This window comes from Berghia stephanieae, chromosome 5 (genome assembly GCF_034508935.2).
Source record: "Berghia stephanieae isolate SIO BIC M18660-M18661 chromosome 5, UCSD_Bste_1.3, whole genome shotgun sequence".
Taxonomy (NCBI): Eukaryota; Metazoa; Mollusca; class Gastropoda; order Nudibranchia; family Aeolidiidae; genus Berghia; species Berghia stephanieae.
Window position 1 is genome coordinate 26086762 of NC_088364.1, and position 21810 is coordinate 26108571.

Consider the following 21810-nt stretch of genomic DNA (forward strand, 5'->3'; position numbering starts at 1 on the left):
CTCCATTTAAAGTATTTGGGAACATCGTCGGACTTTTTCAGTTTCATTTTTCTTCATACAATGGTCATAAATTCACGCTGAAAACCATATTATGCATAATTATGCGGTAAAAGGTGAATTATGCGGCCGCATTGCGGTAAGTGGCAAATTATGCGGCCGAATCGGTCGCGTTTTCCTGGGGGGCCAGTCTTAGAATCTACTCCCCTATTTAAACCAGTTTTACTTTCCCTTGGGTGCTTTTAACTGTAATTTTATAATTTTTTGAATAGCCCATTTTATTATATTTTGACTGTGACCATAAATTAAAATGATCTGAAATGTGACATTTTATTTTTACCTCTAAATAATATTAACAAAACAAATTATTATTATTATTGAGACAATTCCTTTTATTATCCTTTAATTATCATCGTTATCTTCAGTTATACCAGATATATAATAATTGGAACGGAGTTTGGATAAGCTGTTAAATATTTTTTAAAATTAATTTGACTCTTACAAACGTTGAGAACAAAAGAGTGAAAGTTAGTCCAATCTGATCAATATATGTTTTTTTGTTTTTATTTGTTTTTAAGGGTTTTACGGCGCTTGCAACACATTTAGGTTATATCAGCGCCAGTAAAAAGGAAGAAAATGCGATAGTAAAAAGTTCTAGAATTACAATTAAAGCACCCAAGAAAAAGTAAGACAAAGGGGAATTGAGAACAAATAGGGCTCAGATGTAGATTCCAAGAGCATACCACCAATGTACTTAGTTTGAAATCACCTACAAGTCTCATCCAGACACAAGCACAAAATCCAACAAAGAGGAACACACTCAAATGCTTACATTATACATTCAAAATAAAAATAATAATACATAACAGAGAGATGATTTACAAGGAAAAAAATATCATCTCCCAAAACAATAACTATGCATTTGACTGTTTCCCTCCCAGCTAGGATTCCGGCCAGTGCCAGGACAAAACCAAGTAATCTCATTCCGAGACAAAGACAGAAAGCATGTTGGATAACAGATAAAGGGGGATAGAAGACACAGTTTGTACCTCCCTGCCCGCTATGGGAGGTCAGAATCCCCACCCAGTGATGAATATATCGAATTGCATCAATGCTGCTGTTGCTTGGCCAAATACAGGGCTGCCATATGGTTTTTGTTTCAATCAAATTGCTCAATTTGGTGGACTATGAAGTGTTTACAACTAGTTTAAGTTTACCATATATGGTGTGAAACTGATCAATGGTCAAATCAAAATTGCTACAAAAACTTACAAGCAGCGGTGAGAACAGTGTCCCAACAGTCTTTGTGAAATCGACCAAAGATATCGCAGCCATGGCAGTCCCAGCCTGTGTAAACTCAGAGGGAAAATGTTGCTATAGTGGACAGGAAACTCAACTTTAGTTATTCGCAACATTTTTGCTGATCCCAAGGCGTTGCGATTATTCGGAGAGGATTGTTGGAAGATTTACTTAATTTACAGGCCTGATAAATAAATATACATATATATATATAGCTGCCAACCCACCAAGCTTATTAAGAGGGAGTTTTGGTCAGAAAAAATCAGGGAGATACATAAATAATTTAATTACAATCGATATCAGCCATGTAGAGCTACAGTGCAACTCCGATGTAACGACATCCGTTATAGCGACATTCCCTGTATAACGACGTGGTACTCAGGTCCCATTTTATTTTACTATATATCATTAGTAATAAAAACCTCTCTATAGCGACGTACATTTCAGCAAAACCTCTGTATAACGACATTTCTGGTCTGACAAACCTTGAAGGTGTTTGTCTACAATGAAATTGTTCGTAACTATCACAAGTGGTATCCTCATTCTATGTATGTTGTCTACTCGTAATGAGCCCAGAGCTAGTTCTTATTGTAGCCAATGAAAACGCTTCTTTTTCAGCCAATCAATAGTCACATTTGTACAACACCAGAGCCAATCAGAAGGCTTGCCTTTCACCCAATGAATGCCTGTGACAGGTCAACACTGGACTGTTTATAAATTCTTTGTCCACTCTCCATTCATTGCCGGTCCCAAGCCCGGATAAACTACAGAGGGAAAATGAAAAAGTATACATTCACTACACAAGACCCAAAACACCTGATATACACAAATAGGAAACCTCTCTGTAACGACATCCCTCTATAACGACACGTTTTCACGGTCCCAACGATGTCGTTATATATCGAGGTTGCACTGTATTTAACTTCACTAAAAAGAACGGATTCAGTATCGGCCTTTCCGATTATAAATCTACAATACCAAATGACTTAAACCCACTTCCGTTTACAAAATGGAGGACCGGAACTTTAAGTACGTACCGAAAGAATCGAAAAGACCCGCATGGTAGGCTAACATGGGGCCTGGGCCTGGGCCTACAGACAGGCTACTGCACGATAATGCGGGAGATCGGTTTGACGGGCAGGAGCGCGGGAGACAAACTAAAAATACGGGAGTCTCCCGCAATTTTCGGTAGGATTGGCAGCTATGTATAGCCCACTCCGGATAATCGTAACTTTCGGTTAATCGCAACATTTCCCAAGAAACAGAATTAACTCTGTATAAAAGTTTCCGGTTAATTGCAACAAATTTTCGCCCTCAAAAAGTGGTAAATTTAAGAAATCAAACAAAATATCACGATTTCATCATAGAAGAAATTGTGACAGTTGAAAAGTCGAGAGTAACCGGGATTCAATGCTACAGTAGTGTGTCACCACACTATTAGAGATAAAAGAGGGCGGGGCTTTTCAGTATGGGTTTGTGATGTTATCTGTGACCATTTAATAGGAGGCGAGGGGCTGGGCAATGTTTTCACAACACGTAGACAATTGACAGTTGTAAAGAGAGACTGAGCGTTATCCTTTGTTTTGGGATTGACAATGGTGTATTGTGAGCAATGAGTTTGGTGAGAGCTTATTGTCTCTCACCATGTCTAATCTCTTTGACTCTTACAAATGTTGAGAACAAAAGAGTGAAAGTTAATCCAATCTGAATAAGATGCCGACTTGCATCAAAGCTACTTTTGCTTGACAAAATCTATATAGAGCTGCCATATGGTTTTTATTTCAATTATAATGCTGTCTGTGGTGGATTAAGAACAATGTTTACAACAACTAGTTTCAGTTTACCATATTTGTGTAAAATGTTGCAACGTCAGTTAATTGCAACATTTTCGCTGATCCCAAGGTGTTGCGATTATCTGGAGTGGACTGTATTATATAAATGTAGAACAAATAATAATACAGTGCATTTCAGAGATGATTTACAAGACAAAAAATTTAAACTCCCAAAACTCGCTATACATTTGACTGTTTCCCTCCCAGCCAGGGCCAGGATAAAACCAAGTAATCTTATTCCAAGACAAAGACAGAAAGCATGTTGGAAAACAGATACAAGGGGATAGAAGACACAATAAGTGCCTCCTTGCCCACTATGGGAAGTCAGGAACCCCAACCAGGAAATGTCTGATGTAAACGGAAATCAAAATTGGGGGATAATAATCTTGCCCAAAGAAGAAAAAAAAGGTTTCTGAAACTGCATGAACTTAGGATCTCCCGGGTCACATTCGGCTACCATGCCAGCAGAAAAAGTACTTAATATCAGCAAAGTTCTTTATTTTACTGAAATATAAAGGGAGGGAGGAATAAGTTCTAATAAGTGTGTTCTGTTGTAATGAAGAGGGGTGAAAATCAAACAAGGCTTTTTAATAAATTTTTTATTTTCATGCTACTTTGTTGTAAAATTATCACATTTATATTGGCACACAGGATCATACAATTCTCTCTCTCTCACACACACACAACTTCGAACAAACCATTCACAGAGCTTCATATAGACTATGGTGAAACTCATGATAAGTCATAGAGCAATCGTGGTCTACAGCCACTCATCTGACACTGAAACTGTTACACCAAGAACAAATAGCTTTGCAGAATTTTAAACTCGTGCAACATTTTTTTTAAAAAGTCCTTTAGCGCTAGTAAAAGGAAAAAAATTAACATTTGCACTCATGAGAGACGAAGACAAAGGGTTCAGATTGCAGGAAAGGTCCAAGAGGAATCCATCCAAAAGTCTTGTGTCCTGCACAAGCACCACAATACGACAGAGGGAGCAGCACACTCAGATGGTTAAAATGCATATAAGTCAATAAATAAATAAATATATATATATATATATCGAATCGTGTTTGATACAAATATGGTACGAAAAGTGCTCGACATGTAGTAATGGAGCGAATTATTATTTAAAATATTTACCACAATGTTTGGGCAGTCTACATCGATGTTTCAGGCTTAATTTGCCATCTTCAGGACTGAGTTGTTTTGTTGACTGTTGTTGTTTCTTGAAGTGGTTCCGGTTTGAAGTTAATTAAGAGGAATTTGCGCCGATGGGGACACTTTCCGTAGATCTCATTTTTCATGTTGAGTGTGGCTTCATGAGGTTGTTTGATTATGGTATATTTTTCTTCCAGGCATAAGCTACATTGTTTTGATCAAAACAATGTAGCTTATGCCTGGAAGAAAATATATACCATAATCAAACAACCTCATGAAGCCACACTCAACATGAAAAATGAGATCTACGGAAAGTGTCCCCATCGGCGCAAATTCCTCTTAATTAACTTCAAACCGGAACCACTTCAAGAAACAACAACAGTCAACAAAACAACTCAGTCCTGAAGATGGCAAATTAAGCCTGAAACATCGATGTAGACTGCCCCAAACATTGTGGTAAATATTTTAAATAATATATATATATATCTATATATAATATGTGAGAAATTGTTCACAAAGAAACGAAATTCCTCAGAAATATATAAATCCATCTGACTGTTTCCCTCTCAGCTAAACCCCCCAAGCAGGCCTGAGGCAAATGAAAGTCTTATTCCAGAACAATACCATGTAGCTAGATGAAAAGGACAATAATAAAGACATGGAGGGGCAAGCAAAGGAGTATCTGATGTAGAAACCATTGGTTAACGAAGGCCAAAATTCCCACGCAATTTCACCCACTGCCAACAAGAATAATAAAGTAAACAACTAAAATTAAATGGTGGCGATTGGACTTTTCGTTTTATGCTATAGGAACTTGGTTAAACTCCGACTCCATGGGCGTTTCAAGAGCAACGGTGTCAGATCAGTAGAGTAAGACTAATCATCACATTACAGTGGGCATTAAACAAATTAATTACAAAGTTTACCATTTGAAATCATACATGTTTTTCAAAGGAGAGGAAAAAACAAAAGATTAATAATCATTTCTCCTTCCTCTAAACAAAATATACAAATGGAAGATTTATTAAATTTAGGAAGAAAAAAGTTATACACTATCCTCACTCAAAAAGAGTATTCATCGTTTGTAATTATAATATACAATACTAGACTGGTCCTTCAGAGTCATTAAGTCTATAGATGGGAAGTCTATCCCTGGTTTTATACAGTAGAACTCGGAAATAGCGAGTTCGACGGGTCCACTCCTGATTACTCGCTATATCCGAGTTCTCGCTATTCCCCGAGTTGCCAGGAAAGGTTATAATATTGCTGGTTATTCCCCTCAGTGTGTAATTCGAGTAAAAGCCGTCGCCCCTATTTCAATTTCTTCACAGAAGTGGCAGAATGCTTGGTTTTTTGTTATTGTTGTTTATTGTTTTTATTTTCAAGTAAAATCATGACTAGAAAAAAAACAAGAACATAGAAGCGTGTGCGCGCGAGTGTTTGTATGCACTCGGCATGTTTGATGAGGTAAGCAAGCGCATCACTCAATCACTGACCCATTGAAATAATGGTTCCACACTCCCCTCTCTGGCTGATCGTGTCGTTCGTTAACGATGCTACTCCCTGACCGATGCTGTGAAGTGAGGCATGTTGACATGTGTTTACCTCGCGCGTCGCGTGGCACCACATTAGGTGAATAATTGACCCCCACCCCCAATACACACACACGCACACAAACCCAACCCCCCCCCAAATTTGTTTCGCCTATTATGTACTACTACAGACTAGGGCTACTATGTAATATTACTCGTAACGAAAAATAAGAAAAGAAAAGAGGCTAGGCTAAAAATATTTAAATTGCCATTGTCTCTTGTTTTGCTTTACTTCGTTCGCAGTCCTGGGCTGGGGCAGGAAATGCTCGTTATTTCCGAGTTGACCTCTTTTTCATACTCGCCACTTTCATGCTAATTTTCATGACTCAAATAAGGGGAAAAAACGGGGATTTAGATTTTACTCGCTATTTCCGAGTTCTCGCTATTTCCGAGTACGTTACTTTCATGTTCTACTGTAGCATGAAAAGGACAATAGCAATTGCTTGTTTGTTTTTGTTAATGTTTTAAAGGGTTTTATGACGCTCGCAACACATTAGGTCATTTCAATACCAGTAAAAAGAAAGAAAATGGGACAGTAAAAAGTTATAGAATTACAATTAAGGCACCCAAGAAATGTGAGACAAAGGGGAATTAGTTTAAAAAGGAGACAAATGTAGATTTCAAGGGCACAATATCAGTCAGGCCTGTAAATGGTTGGTGAAAAAATTGTCAGAACTTTTTGAATACGCGAAAATAGTCCAACAGGACAAAAATATGGATTAATTAATAAACACAACACAGATATACCACGTCAATTGACTAGTCAAATCCTGTCATTTTCCCCAACTCATTTGTAATACAAAATTAGCAGGTCCTTATTTTATGGTACCAAAAATAAATAATCCCAATTATTTGAGAGTACACACATTTCTGGGCCCCAAGTCTGAGTTAGTTGTAAAATGAAAGGAAGGATGTGTAACTTGTGCTTGACACGAGAAACTCTTTATCTTCGCTCCTGTTTGTTTGTGTTAAAGTTTTAAGCTGATTCTTTCGTTTATTTGGATTAATTCTTATATAAGAAGAAGAAGAGAAGGAGGAGGTGCAGTCGTGTGAGAAGGAAGAAAAAAAAATTTAAACAATCATGGTTGTGAGGAAAGAAAACTTCCGATGAGAACAGTCAATCACCATTCGAAGAAAAATATTTATTTTGCACTAATTTTTTTCCGGTTGTCTTTTAGACTGAAACAAAGAAAGCATTGGAAGGAAACGAGACAGCCAGAGAAATGCATATGGGTCAGTAGCAAAATAGAGAGAAACGCCCGACACATGCTATGCGTGCTAGTTATTTACTGACTACACATGTGTTCGACGACTCACGACCCTCTTGTCTGTTTGTTTTCTTGTTTTTTTTAAGTCGGCGTTCAAAATGGAATAAAAACTGATTTTTTTCGAAGCACGAAATAAAACTCTTTTAAATTATTTTTTGTTGGTTCTGTTTTTTGACATTACGGATTTTAAATAAAGCAAAAACATAATTTCATATCCAATCTCAAATTGTAACAATTATAAGTTAATCATTCTTAATTATTTCCTTTACCATTCTCCAGTCAAACTTCAACAAACGATCTCTTTTAATATTGCACCATTTATATTTATTGAGTGCTTATACTTATATTATTATAAACTTTTCAATTCAAAACTTTTATATTATTTTGAACTTCTCAATTCAAAACTTAAGAAATGTTCCCCCCTCCCCAACCCAAAGAAATAAAATATTCCAAATAAATAATGATGTTTTTATGTTGACTAAAAGTATGTGGAAGGGATGGAGTACACCATCATAAAATCCACAAATTGATACAGTGATCCATATTATACAACCATTACAATAACTCTTCACTTTCATTATCATTATTAACAATGAACTATACCTTCTAAAGGAATTATTACAAAGCAATGAGAATATGATGGTTACATTCAACAAACTGTAGCTCATATTAACTTAGAAAAACAAGTCAATATGCTTTGATTCCCCCCACCCTTATATTATTCTTGAATAAAATTTAAACAATTTAAATTCTCCATCTCAGTTTTGGTCAAAGAGTGATGGGCGTACGTCATCACAACCTTGTTTCAGTTGACTTCCAGTGTTCTCCAACCAAGGCTTTGTTTATAGTCATTGAAAGATTTGGAGGGAGAAACTGATGCAAAATAAAAACATGAAAGGCTGTATATGATTTATTGCCAAATAAAGCAGATTGAATAAGTAATACACATGAAAAAAATCATCAGCAAAAATACGTTGTCCTAAAAAAAAAGCTGATATTTAACATTTTTTTAAAATATTTGGGGGGGGGGGGGGGGTGGGGTGGTATTTTTTTCAAATGCTTTATCAGGAATTGTATCATATGCAACTACTTTTAAGATTTTTATCTTCAAACGGATAAATGATTTGTGATCCGGTGGAGAAAATCAGTAACATAATCTAGAGGTAGCAGTCATCATTATTGCACATACACCTGCATTTGCAAAGCTGCTTGGAGCAAGACCTTGATGGCAGGCATGAAGTTTGAGATCTCTGAGAAGTTTCCTTGAGCAACCATGCCTGTATAGACACCAATGCTTGCATTATAGTCATACTGTTGTACGGATTGGATGATTTGATGGAGACCTGTCAGAACCGACTGGGACAACTATGGACAGACAAAACAATATTTACATAAGGATTTTCAAAAAAATTATTTAAAGTCTTTTCTTTGAGACCTAATTTAAATCTAGCTACCAGATCAATACAGTGTGGAAAGGGGCCAGAATTAAATATTGGCTAAAATTGATATTGAACCAGATCAATTGTAAAGTTATTCAAAAGTGCTCTAACCACTGATCTTATAAACAAAAAAAGAATAAAACTAACAGATTCAAAATAGAACAAAATACCAGAGAAATATTTCTCTGCCATCTACCTGGTTTTTAAGTAATGTAGTTATGTTTTTATTTTTGTGGCTGAAGAAGGGCTTTGGAGTCCAAAATTATCCATCTTTGGTATTTTGTTCTTTTTTGAATCTGTTCTATTCATTTTTGTTAATTTACACTTTACAGTCAACAGCTTCTAGCAGCTTAGAATCCTTTAACCATTGATCTTCAAGCATCTCAGATATCTGGTCCTGCATGTTAAATTCAAAATACAATTCACTCTTACAACGAATTTATTCTTAATTTCCTAGAATTCAAGCTTTCCTCACATCCAAGATATGATCAATTTGAATACAATGCAGTCCAATAGTTACGTCTTGACCCATAAAAATATCCATCATAAATGAAAATTAATATTTGTAAGTAGTGACAACTATATTGCACTTTTTTTTATTGATTGTATATACTAACTACATAATATAGTGATGAATTATGAAAAAAAGCAAAAAAAAATTTTTTTTAAAATATAAATTAAGAGTTGTTGTAGTTTAATAAATTGACAAGTGAGGTCGACAATACATAACCAATTCAGACTGGAATTAAGACATCCATAAATCAAAGAGAAAAAGAGAAAAAAAAGGCAAACTCACAGCATTTGCTCTCAGTTTGTCATAAAGAATGTCAAGTTTCCTGGAGACATCTTCTAGTTTACGCTTCATTTGCTGAAAAAATATTGAAGTAAGAGTTGATTATTTACATGAAAAGAATGGCAAAATTGTGATGTGGTATTAGGGATGGTGATGTGACGGTCGTAATAGTGGTCTTAGGAATGGTGATATGGTAGTGGTTGCAGTAGTAGAGGTAGGCATGGTGATGTCGTGGTATTAGTATTAGGGATGGTGATGTGGTGGTGGTTGTAGTGGTAGTAGAGGTGGTAGGGATGGGTGATGTGGTGGTGGTTATAGTCATGGCGGTATGGATGGTGATATGGTAGTGGTTGCAGTAGTAGAAGTAGGCATGGTGATGTGGTGGTATTAGGGATGGTGATGTGGTGGTGGTTGTAGTAGTAGTAGAGGTGGTAGGGATGGGTGATGTGGTGGTGGTTATAGTCATGGCGGTATGGATGGTGATATGGTAGTGGTTGCAGTAGTAGAGGTAGGCATGGTGATGTGGTGGTATTAGGGATGGTGATGTGGTGGTGGTTGTAGTAGTAGTAGTGGTGGTAGAGATGGTGATGTGGTGGTGGTTATAGTCATGGCGGTATGGATGGTGATGTGGTAGTGGTTAATGTAGAAGTGGTGGTGGTAGGGATAGTGATGTGGTGGTGGTTGTACTAATGGCGGCAGGGATTGTGATTGTTGTAGAAGTAGTAGGAATGGTGATGTGGTGGTTGTAGTAGTGGTGATAGGGATGGTGGTAGTTGTAATAATGGTGGTAGGGATGATGAGGTGGTGGTTGTTGTCGTGGTGGTCGTTGGGATGGTAATGTTGTAGTTGTAGTGGTGATAGGGATTGTGATGTGGTGGTGGTTATAGTAGTGGTGGGAGAGATGGTGATGTGATGGTGGTGATTATTGTAACAGGGTGTCCAGGTATCAGAGACATTAAAAAATCCTATCAGCTCAAGCAAAAATCCTACCACAATTTATCACAATCGGACTTTACAAAATGACACGAAGTAGTAAATTTCCAGACATTTACTTATAATATTATAAATCTTACCATTTGAGGGAATTCCAAAGCAAATACAATTCAGGACATCACGGCTCGAGACTGACTATGCCAAGTAGCTCAACAATTTTGATTACTCATATCGAGAACTATATTGGGCCTATCTTCACTACACTATATACATACTCACACTAAAATATTCTATTGTATTTACACAATCAGTTTTTAGATAATACTAACTTATATACACAATAGCAGACTCAGGTTCTAATCTAACTACTTTTCTTTCCTTGCTATTTCTGAAGCAAGAATATCCTTATTACTACATTTTCAGCCACCGCTATGTGCATTATTTTCTTTTTCTGGTGGCCTCTTTTTCCAGAACATCCGAGCCTTTCTTTGCTGTATGATTTCAGCAGGTCAGAGATATCACACCTCAGAAACTTTCTCTCCAGTAATGAATTGGCAAGTAAAGGGACTTGCTACCAATTACTCTTCAACAAGGTTTTCTATTGTGATCATCTTGTTGACCAAAAATCAGCTTTCCACATGTGCATTGCAATGAGACAATATTAATATAAGATTTATTTTCTTTAAATCTGGACATTGGCATTTTTATTAAAGTACCTATCAATCCTTTGATTGGTGTATGGTAGAGCTGTAGCAAGAATTGCTCACTTTTATGGGAATGTCTCTCGATCTGGTTTGCTGTCATGGCACAAGAAGTCTTGTATCGTGACCTAGATGCCTCGTGTTACGTGTGCATGTGTGTACCGCAATCTACTTGCCAGACAGTACCCCCCCCCCCCCAAAAAAAAAACAAACAACGAAGCCGTGTTTGAGAAAAAAACAATCGAAAAAAAACAACTTAATCTTTAATCTTTCAAAGGTGAATTTCAATCTTACTTTGATCTAACCGTTTTTATCAAAAGACAGCAACGGCAATGCAATTATAGTTTGATTGAAGCCCGAGTCACGATATTCGTATTGCTCTCATGGTGGAAACAACTTATTTTGAATTAAAAATAATATAAAGGGAAACTATTATTTGAAAACAAATCAATGTTACTGTTAATTGTACCAACACGCACCATCCGGCAAACTGTGACATTTCTACCTCACTTGCCAATCATTAAAAAAAATAGAGTTAAACACATTAAAAATGTACCCCTATAAAGGTGTAATTTGATCTTACTTTGATCCAACACCAGATCACTGTTTTCATCATAAGACAAGTGACTGCAATGCAATTATAGATAATTGAAGTCCAGGTCGCGAACTTCTTACTGCTCTCTTGGTAAAAACTGTTTATTCTCCACAAAAAGAATATAGATGAAACAAAGAAATCAGCGTCACCATTAAGAGGTTAAAAAACACCTGCATGACAAGCACCAGCGTCCTCATGACACTCCCATGTACGTCATTGTTTGTTTCATCTTTACATGCCGACTCCCTTCATCCCTTATCCCTGCAATAATGCAGACTAATACAACATGTGCCGCTAAACCGAACAGACTCATAGATAGAGGCATCAATAACTGTTGAGTGTTTCGTGTTATAGGAATGGCTAGTATGATGGAGTTTTACTCACAATTGTTTTAAACTTCAGGCAAAGCGAGCATTTTCAATATTGACAGGCTTATAGGTACTGATATTTGCTCTGATCTGATATTTGCAACTGCGCAACCTGCATCAATTTTAATGAACAAATTTTGATTTATCCGACCGACAGATCAGTTTTCTGACAGAAAACTGACTTGCCTGGACACCCTGTGTAAGGAAGGTAATGAAAATGATGTGGTAGTAGTTGTAGTGATTGTAGTAGGGGTGGTAGTGACGGTGACGATGAATTGGTGGTGGTGGTGGTGGTAGTGGTAGTAGTGATAATGATGTGCTGGAATTGGTGGTGGTAGTGACAATGACGATATGTTGGTGGCTGTTTTAGAAGTGGTGATGATGATGATGTAATGGTGGTGGTGGTGTTTGTAGTAGTGGAGGTAATGACGAAAATGAAGAATTAGTGGTGGTTGTAGTTGTGGTAAGTATGACATGGTGGTGGTCGTGGCTATAGTATTGGTGGCATTGATAATGGTGTGGTAGTGGTTATTGTATTCGTGTTGGCAGTGATGATGGTGTTGTGGTTGTAGTAGTGATGGTAGCCACGATGATGTGGTGGTAGCTGTACTGGTGTTAGTATCAATGATGATGATGTGGTTGGAGTAGTGGCGATATCGCAAAATTCAAGGAGTTTTCTCCTTAAATGAAAATCAAGGAATTTTCAAGGACATTTTCTCAGAAACATCAAAATCAAAGTTTTCAAGGGGTCCTTGAATTTAAAGAGGCCACGGGAACTTCAATAAAAAAACAGGATAAAGAATGAGTTTTGGACACAGAGTCCCCACCAAGAAACAATAAAAAATATACAAAGATCCTCATTTTATTATGCTTTGGGACCGATTGACTACAGTTCTGATTTTAAGTTAATAATAAGTGAATAAATCTTTCCCTTTTACAGACACTCCTCATGTCCATTTCTTTTATAAAGTAAAATACTTACAGCATTAGGGGCAACCTGAGAGCAGCTCTTGACGAGCTTATCCAGAATATCTTGTAACACCCGGTGTTCAGCTGGAACAGGGCCCTTTTCAATTGGTTTGGGGGGCTCCATTGGGGCCTGTTTGGGCTGGACATAGATAAAAACAAAATAATGATCATAATGACAAAAACAAAAATAATCTACATACTTAGATCCAATGACTCCAATCAAGGATTTTTCAAAGGTCATGAAAGAAAAATTCAAACAAGGTTTGAAATAGCACAGATACTTTTAAAGGTGTATGTCGGCATATTTTGCACCATTGAAATTGCATTTTAGATTCTATAATATTTTCATTTACAAATAATTTTGCAACAAAGTTAACAGAAGGTGCCTTCTAAATTTGATGACAGCAAATCAAAAAGTCTAATGTGAACACACTTTACGAGACAGTGTATACAGCATGGTACCTGAGCAACGTGAGAACTCCAAGGACTCCAGCATTGTGTACTAAACTATTTACTAACTCCAAGGACTCCAGCATTGTGTACTAAACTATTTACTACGCAAAATTGTAATGGGCACATCCCTTGTTAAAAAAAAAAATTATTAAATTTTTTAAAATTAAAAATAAATAATAAATAAATAAATAATAATAAATCATACAGTGCAGCACGGAAATCTTGAACAAATTAGAACTGGGCCTGTTAGTTGGAGATGTCTGTGTTGGGTATTTGACAAAGAATAAGAAGAAGAATGTGAAGGAGGAGTGTGTGAAGTCCCATTATAATGAGGTGTAGCATTAAGTGCGTCTTGTTTCATTCATGAACAGGTGAAATAATGTTCCCCTTTATGTGTACTATGATAAGAGAAAGCCAGCACGTCCCATTGTTGATTACACACTCAGCATGCGACGTCTTTAACCTACTAATCTGGTACCTAATCTCCCCAGTTATCTCTCTGACGCCTTCTTCCCCACCCCTAATTACTTCTTTGATTTTAATACAATAACAGTAACAGCCTCATATCATTATTGCCTCACTAGTCCCCACTGGTACTGGTACACATAAGACACTGGTCGACCAGCTTCACACACACACACACACACACACTCATACTCCACACATGCACATTTAACACATTAACTAATACATTAAAGGCCACATTGAGAGCAATGGCAGTTTTTGTTTCCATTCAATACAAACATAAGGCATAAGAATTTTATCAACAAATACGAAAGTTATGGCCCATTTTGATAGACTTCTGTGTTAGCTTCGACAGTGTTCGAGATTTTCGCATTGGCAGTTCAATGAAAATAGAGGGATTAAAATGGGTAATTTACAACTGTTCAAGATTAATAATAATTATAATAAATAATAATAATAATAATAATAATAATAATAATAATAATAATAATAATAATAATAATAATAATGATACATTCATTTTATTTGGAAAAGCAAATTGATTTGGCAATATGTTTCTTCAAAATCAGAAAACACAATGTGTGACAACAACCATTCAGTATGTTTAGAATATTTTGTGAATTCAATAATAATAAAGATAAAATATGGTTAAAGCATGTCCGCCCATCCGCGTGCCCGCACACACACACAGAGCGAGAGAGAGAGAGAGAGAGAGAGAGAGAGAGAGAGAGAGAGAGAGAGAGAGGAGGGAGAGAGAGAGAGGGGAGGGAGAGAGAGAGAGCGAGTGTGTGTGTGTGTGTGTGTGTGTGTGTGTGTGTGTGTGTGCATCTAAAATCTCATCAATGAGACACTCAAGGGGAGGATTTCAATTTTTTATTTTGATGGATTATCTAAATTCCACAAAAATAATCTACTAATTATGAATGGGGACAACTAAAACCAATAAATCATATCATTACCAAATACGCAACTTTCTTTCACGTGTTAGGATTTTAAAATCTTCCACTCTGGACGACTAAACAGCTAAAAATTCCTACGCACAACAATCAATTTCAATATATAAGTCATAGTAATATTGTGACAAGGAATTTCAAAGCATATTGATGTAAGGTTTATTAAAAGCTTTTATGTGCATTGTAATTGAATACAACATAAGGGTATAAATGGATTATCTTTTGATAGCAATATGGGATAAAGCAAAACCTTTCTATATCGCCCATCTGTTCTACAAACCTTGGAAAACTATTATGTGAACATGATAATTTGTAACTCTATGCAAGTTAGTGATAAAACTATTAGTTATACTGCCCATACTGCCATGCTTTTCTGCCCCTAAAATTGTGGTGTATTGGGATTTTACTGTATATACTTTTCAAGAGAAAGTTGTCTGGGAGAGTGTATTGTATTCATGGCGTGTGATCTGTCTTGAATTAAAAGCATTAAAAGCTGCACTGGTAAAATGGCATGCCCTTATACTGCCTGACTAAATAAAGTGTGGTGACATGGGAAAACTATGCACATGTATTAAGAAAATAAAATTGAGATTATTGTTTATTATTGATATACAACGCTTCCTATTCAAAGATTCTATCTAATTTGATTTCAGAAAAATCACTAATTTTTTCACAGAGAAAAAACCAGACTAAGAGAAAATAAGTTTTAACAATTTTGTTTGTTTTTTTTTCATGTGTGTTTAATTTGGTGTTAATCAAAAAAAATAAATAATCAAAATAAATATATTAGCAGTTGAAACCTTCTTTTGACATTTAGCAATTTAAAGCTGAAATACAAAAGATGTAGAAATCTCAATTTCCATGAAACTTCCAAAATCAACCATTCACATAATTTAACTTAATTGTTTCAGTGAAGAATTCAATTTTGTAACATTGTTGGTACAAAAAAAAACAAAAAAAAAAGATCTTAACCTACAATTGTTCTGAATTATTTTGGAAAATGAGGGTGAAATATATGAAAAAGTGAACATGGTAAAAACCATGGAAATACACTACCATGTGATGCATATTTATTCTTTTAAAAATCTTATTTTCATTTCTACAAATGCCATTTGAGTTGGCTTTATACACTCTCCAAGCTCAGCCTGGTTGGCATCCTGAACATACATCTTACCTGTTGAGGCTGCTGTGCATTTTGAGAACCCATTCGATGGGCAGGGGATACAGTATTAGGGTTGTTGAATCCCTGGTAGTTAATCATGCCAGTATAGGAAGACGTGGGTGGCTGCATCAACAATCACATCATATGTTTAGGAGTTAAGTGATAAAAAATCATTGTTAGTAAAGAAGGAGAACAAAGCATATCAGGGTTATTCAGTTCAACCTCAAAACATTATCCTTATCTTAAATTCGTTAAAAAGATTTCTGAAGCTCAACAAACAGTATTATTTTTTGGAGGTTTTTCCATTTTTTTTTTTATGTAGGGGGGGGAATTAATAACCATGCAAATGTAACATCCACAAATGCAATAACTTTTTTAAAAAATTAAAATCTCAGAATTGCTATTAGTTTAATGTTATTTGAGCAAATAGAGATCAAAACATGCAATGCTTTAATATAATCCAATAAATTTGCAATCCAATTCTAGTAAATAAAAAAAAAAACTCAACTTATCTAACTACATAAAATGACTATCTAATATAAAATGGTGCTTTAAAACAGCAGAGGAATACACACAAAGCTGAAGAACTTTTGCTTAATTATGAAAAATATGCAACAATACAAATTTTAGAAAGTAGATATATAATTGTTATCGATATGAAAATATTAGTAACTCAGTACTGAATAAATTGAATCTAACGAACCCGCATATTTTGAAACCAAATCTTAGACTGTAGTTTCCTTTTAAACGATTTCATCAAGTCCTAAAGTTTTAACATTTTTTAGTTGTATCTTGATCATTTGGACTCAAAGGTCAACGAATCCAAAACAGAAATTACAGTGGTTAGCAAGAAACAGGCGGAATGGAAAAGTGTAAGAAAACTCTGAAACTTGATTAATGAGAATGAAGACATCAAAAAGAAAAATCCTAGCTCAAACTACATTCATAGAACTACACAACGTTTGGAACAGGACAAACATCATTAATGAAAATAAAAGAATAAGCCTTTACGAAGCGCTAGTGCTGCCAATCCTTATGTACAACTGTGGTACGTGGGGTCTTACAAAAAAGAATTTGAACACCCTGGACTCTCTTCATCGCAAACAATTGAGACGAGTTATTGGGGTACATTGGCCAGACAAGATCAGTAATGAGGATGTATATGACAGATGCAGAGTACAACCAGTCAGTACGCATATAAAGAAACAAAGATGGAAACTGTTCGGACACATGCTCCGGCGAGATGAAAATATTCCAGCACAAACCTCAATGGAACATTTACTTCAAACAAGGAGCCAAATACAGAGGGCGTACACCAACTTCACTTCCAACAACATTGAATCAAGATCTCAAAAAATTTCACATACATTTAGAAACAACAACCAAAGAACTGATTTCAACAACACAAGGAAACATCCAACTGCCCCAGCGCCTTAACATGCATGATGACATTCTAAAGCTAAGAACACTGGCACTAGACAGAGATTTGTGGAAGCAGATTACTAACTGGATAATAGAAGAAACAGACTGACAAACTTGAAGTGACGCACACATTCACAGCAAGCGTCCATAGAGACGGCGCAGCCAAATTTATCATTATTATTATATTATATATATATTATTATCTTAATCATCCCAAGTCTTTCATGGATTTAACTGGAAATCTTACACTCTTTAACAAATTTGACTACTACTTTTTACTTGTGTTACTATTTAGTTGGCAAATCAGACAATGGAGTGCCAAAGAAAAATTTTAAGAGGATCCTCAATAAGGGGAAACAATGCACCAACATCAATTCTGACACAATGATGCGAAAATATCAAAATGCCATTAAAACATTGAGGAGGAAAGGAAGAGGAAGAAGAATTGCAAAAAGAAGGGAACAAGACATAGAGAGCTGGCCGGCAGACTGGCAGGGGGATTGAGTGTGTCCCACAGAAAGATCAAGAAGCATGTCCCATCGAAGGATCAGCTATCTAAGAGAGAGAGAATCAGACTATATTATGAATATTTCTATTCAATAAAACTTTTGATCAAATGGTTGAGTTGTCTTATAAAAATACTCTAAATCAATCAGCCCAAAGTAAGAAAAAAAAAATAAAGTTATTGGTGATTCTGTTATTAATTTCAAGGCAGTGAAAAAAAAATTAAAATATATCAGGAAACTACTGTTTCAAGCACTGAAAAGGATGTAACTATTATTTTTCAAACAATTTAATGACAGTCATGATATTAATTTAATGACTGCTTGGTGATTATTTCTTTTATGCATCAGTCTGCTGAGTAAAACAAATTCAAATATAAATTGCATATATTTTTTTCCACATAATTACTAATCTCTGTTTAAAAATCCAGTATTGAGCACCTCATATTATGCTGTTAATATAAATTCTTTTAATAAAGCATGTTAGAGATATTTAAATAAATAAAACAGGGGTGTAATTCAAGGGTTTTACAAAAATTCATATCGATAAACAATGCTTTTCTTCCGTTATTTTGTTCACTCTCATACCTGAGGGGCTGGTTGATGTTCTGCTGGATTGTAAAGGCCTGGATATGAAGGGGCTCCAGGTGGCCCGTGATCTGGCCCAGCAGGTTGTTGGGGCGTCAGCACATTAGACGGCAATCCATTATACTGTGGATATAAGGCAGATATTTTCAGTTCCATTTTTTTAAAATTCAGAAGTGAATGACATCACTTCAGTAAATTAATTATGCCTGATATATATCTGTTAATTTTAATTTGATGGCAGGCTAAAAGAATTGTACATTCCAAGCTGGTATTGGGGACACCACTTAATTGGGACATTCGCTTTATTGGGAAGATTCCTTGGGAAATGAATTTTTTCTAAATAAAAAGTCATGCACTTTCCAATACTCAGCCGCTTAATTGGGATGGATCACAGCTTAATGGGACAAAATTTGACATGACAGTGAACGTCCCCATAAAAGAGCTTTTTCGCTGTCTTCTAATTCAAAACGATGGTTCATAAAATTCAAATTAGTCTAACCAGGTGGGTGGTATCATTGCTCATCAGAAAGGTGTGAATAATAGAATTTACCTGTATCCTATGTTAGTGTCTATTGCAACAGCCACTCAGGTGTGTGGTCAAACTGTCATGGTCATCACAGACATGTGAACAATAGAATTTACCTGTATCCCTTGGCAGTGTCGTCGACTACCACCGCCACGTTTATGGTCATGGGTCAATGGCCATGATGCTAGGTTTGCAAGTGGATTATGACAACAAACTACAGTGCTCTGGTGCCTTCACCAATGAGAGTTAATTGAACATTCACAGATTTAAAAAAAAACCCCACAAAATTGGAGAGCATGAAAGTAGTGATAAAGAGGACACCCGACCAATGACTTCATCAGAAAAGCATGGAATGGTGAAGCTGTTACGATGATTTGTCCAAGAAAAAACTCCTCTGACAACGTTTATGGATCAGATTAGCAGTCAAATGTCCACTGAGTAACCCAAAATAGATGCCAAATAAGTCTCCCTGGATACTATGGCTTTATGGCTTAAAATGTGAAAAAAAAAAAAAGAAGAAAGAAATGAAGAAGACACGAGAGAGAGAGAAGAAAAAAAAGAGAAAAGAAAATCTTTTACAATTTTCAGTTTCATGGCTGCCACTTAATTGGGATGCCGCTTAATTGGAATGATTAGTCAGGAACTGAGCTGTCCCAATAAACCAGCTTGGACTATATTTCAATCTGTCAATTTGCGCTGAAATTGTAATTAATTAATACATTTAATGAAAACAATAACCTAAATTATATTTCAAAGGAAGAAAAAAAGAAAAGACATCAGGATGCACTCCACTATGATTCTTCAGACAGCATACAAGTTTTAAAAAATTCAATACATACATTTAAAAAATAATGAACAAAAGGATTTAACTTAAACCCTCATTTCTTCTTAAAAATTAACCTAAACAAAATTGCAAGTGACTTTTAATTTTGCGAATTCTCATTTACTCACCACATTAGCCTCTGGCTTGGGTTTCGGTTTTTCTTTCACAATAGGTGGGTCATTCCAAGCACTCTCAGCAGGTTTGTCCTGATATGAATGCATTGTGCTGGAAGCATCCAGAGGGCTAACAGCTGGGGTATTGGTGGGGAGGACACCCGATGGGTTGTACAGGTTAGGCGTGGGCTGAAGTTGTGTGGGTGTCTGATAACTGCTTACTGGCCTAGAGGGATGGAAATTTTCAACAGTTTAGTTTTTATTTCACCTATCAAATAGTTTTTGCTGATTGTATTATGTTGTTTTCTTCTGTGATGTCCAATTAAGACAAACATAAGCAAATCCTAAGTAAAAAGGATCAGACAATGGGGAAGAGTTCAGTAGAGATCACAAATAAATCCAAGATCAATATATCCTCGAAGCAAGCTAGTCTAAAATCACTTACGGTTCTCAAACTGCTACAAGATCTCTGCCAAAAGAGCAAACCTATTTTTTTAAATACATTAAAATTCAAAATCTAATAATCACATGATGCATTATTAAGAAATGATTTACAAGCAAAAAAGCATGTCTCATGAAAAGATAAATCCGTGTTTCCCTCTCTACAAAATATTTCAGAGAGGGCCCAGACAAAGCTGAATGATCTCATTACAGAAGGACACAAAGTCTAATGTAAAGGACAAATGATATAAGGGGGAATAGAAGATATGGCATGGCTGTGAAACAATAATGAAGCATACAACGGGTAACGGATGAAAACTTCAACTGCCATGGGAGGAATTCCACCCTAGTGAACGCAAGATTTAGATCAGCGACATGTAATAATCAACAATCCGTCAAAAGCTATTAATGACAATTTAAATTAGATATTATTATCATGCTACTAATAATATTTTTGCTAACCCAACAATTATTGGGTATCTGGATCTATTTGGCCTTGAGGAAAATATTTTGCTACAGAATGGCATCATACTTGCCAACTGCATGCGTCTTCATTTTTTTCATATTTTGACCTAGAATAAAGGGAAAAAAAGTCTTTTTTTTCCCTCAAGAAACAAAAAGCAATGGATACTTCACCAATATATGCCATAGCTTAAGAGATGGATGAAGTTAGAAAGCCCACCCGCAAGTTGGCATTAATGCAATTAATTTTATAATTCATGATATATCCTGCTTTTCAAAATGCACCATTCTTAACCTCTTAAAAGTAATATATTGCAAGAAAACCAAACTTTTCAAATAGATGATGCCATTTAGTTTGTTTTTTTTTAAAATTCTTATATCATTGTAAATTTTCTCATATTTGCATACTTTTCACAAAATTGCTCATTATTAAAAGAAGCAATTTTACACTGAATGGAAAATCTAAAGCAACTTATTCAGAGCAAAAATTGCTGTCCATCTCCATTCCAAAGCCAAAAACAAACTTCTGATTCATGGGCCGGATGACACACAAGCATTATTTTTATCTTTTTTCCATCATCACAATTACTTACGTGTACACATTGGGCTGACTAGTTGGGGTGTAGATTCCTGGTTGTGGAGTCATCGATGGCACCTGAGGCTGGTTGATGCCTGATGGCTGATAGTATGACTGTGGCTGATTCACTGGATAAGGATTGCTGTCTTGACCAGGGTACTGAGGGTATTTGTGAGACAAACCTGTGTATAAAAATTTTAAAAAGGAAAATGTTATATTTACAGAGTGTATAAGTGGTAAAAATTTTCAAATCGTGAAATGTGGTGGAATACCCTTGCTAAGCAGTTTGAGGCATTATAACAGATACATCAAGTCTCTGACATCATAAAAGAAATATGACATTATGAGACTTAAAGCAGTGAAAATTTGTTATAGAAT

At 35.8% G+C, this 21810-nt stretch overlaps 1 protein-coding gene and 1 long non-coding RNA gene across 3 annotated transcripts in view; one reads left to right on the forward strand and one right to left on the reverse strand.

Annotated features, from left to right (window-relative positions):
- Positions 1 to 7299, forward strand: LOC144972671 (uncharacterized). Its single transcript, XR_013645403.1, has 2 exons — positions 1 to 136; positions 7057 to 7299. It is a non-coding gene; the product is annotated as an uncharacterized LOC144972671 (long non-coding RNA).
- LOC144972669 (protein transport protein Sec31A-like) overlaps positions 6325 to 21810 on the reverse strand; it is a 54194-nt gene continuing 38708 nt past the window's right edge. The window contains exons 21-27 of one of the 2 annotated variants that reach the window (XM_078914158.1): positions 21449 to 21614; positions 19968 to 20178; positions 18491 to 18613; positions 15990 to 16100; positions 12958 to 13083; positions 9382 to 9453; positions 6325 to 8511 (exon numbers count right to left, since the gene is read on the reverse strand). In XM_078914158.1, the coding sequence (XP_078770284.1) occupies positions 8323 to 8511; positions 9382 to 9453; positions 12958 to 13083; positions 15990 to 16100; positions 18491 to 18613; positions 19968 to 20178; positions 21449 to 21614 (998 nt within the window). In that variant the 3' untranslated portion in view covers positions 6325 to 8322. The remainder of the gene's footprint in view (positions 8512 to 9381; positions 9454 to 12957; positions 13084 to 15989; positions 16101 to 18490; positions 18614 to 19967; positions 20179 to 21448; positions 21615 to 21810) is intronic. The other variant, XM_078914159.1, reaches the window with a different exon arrangement.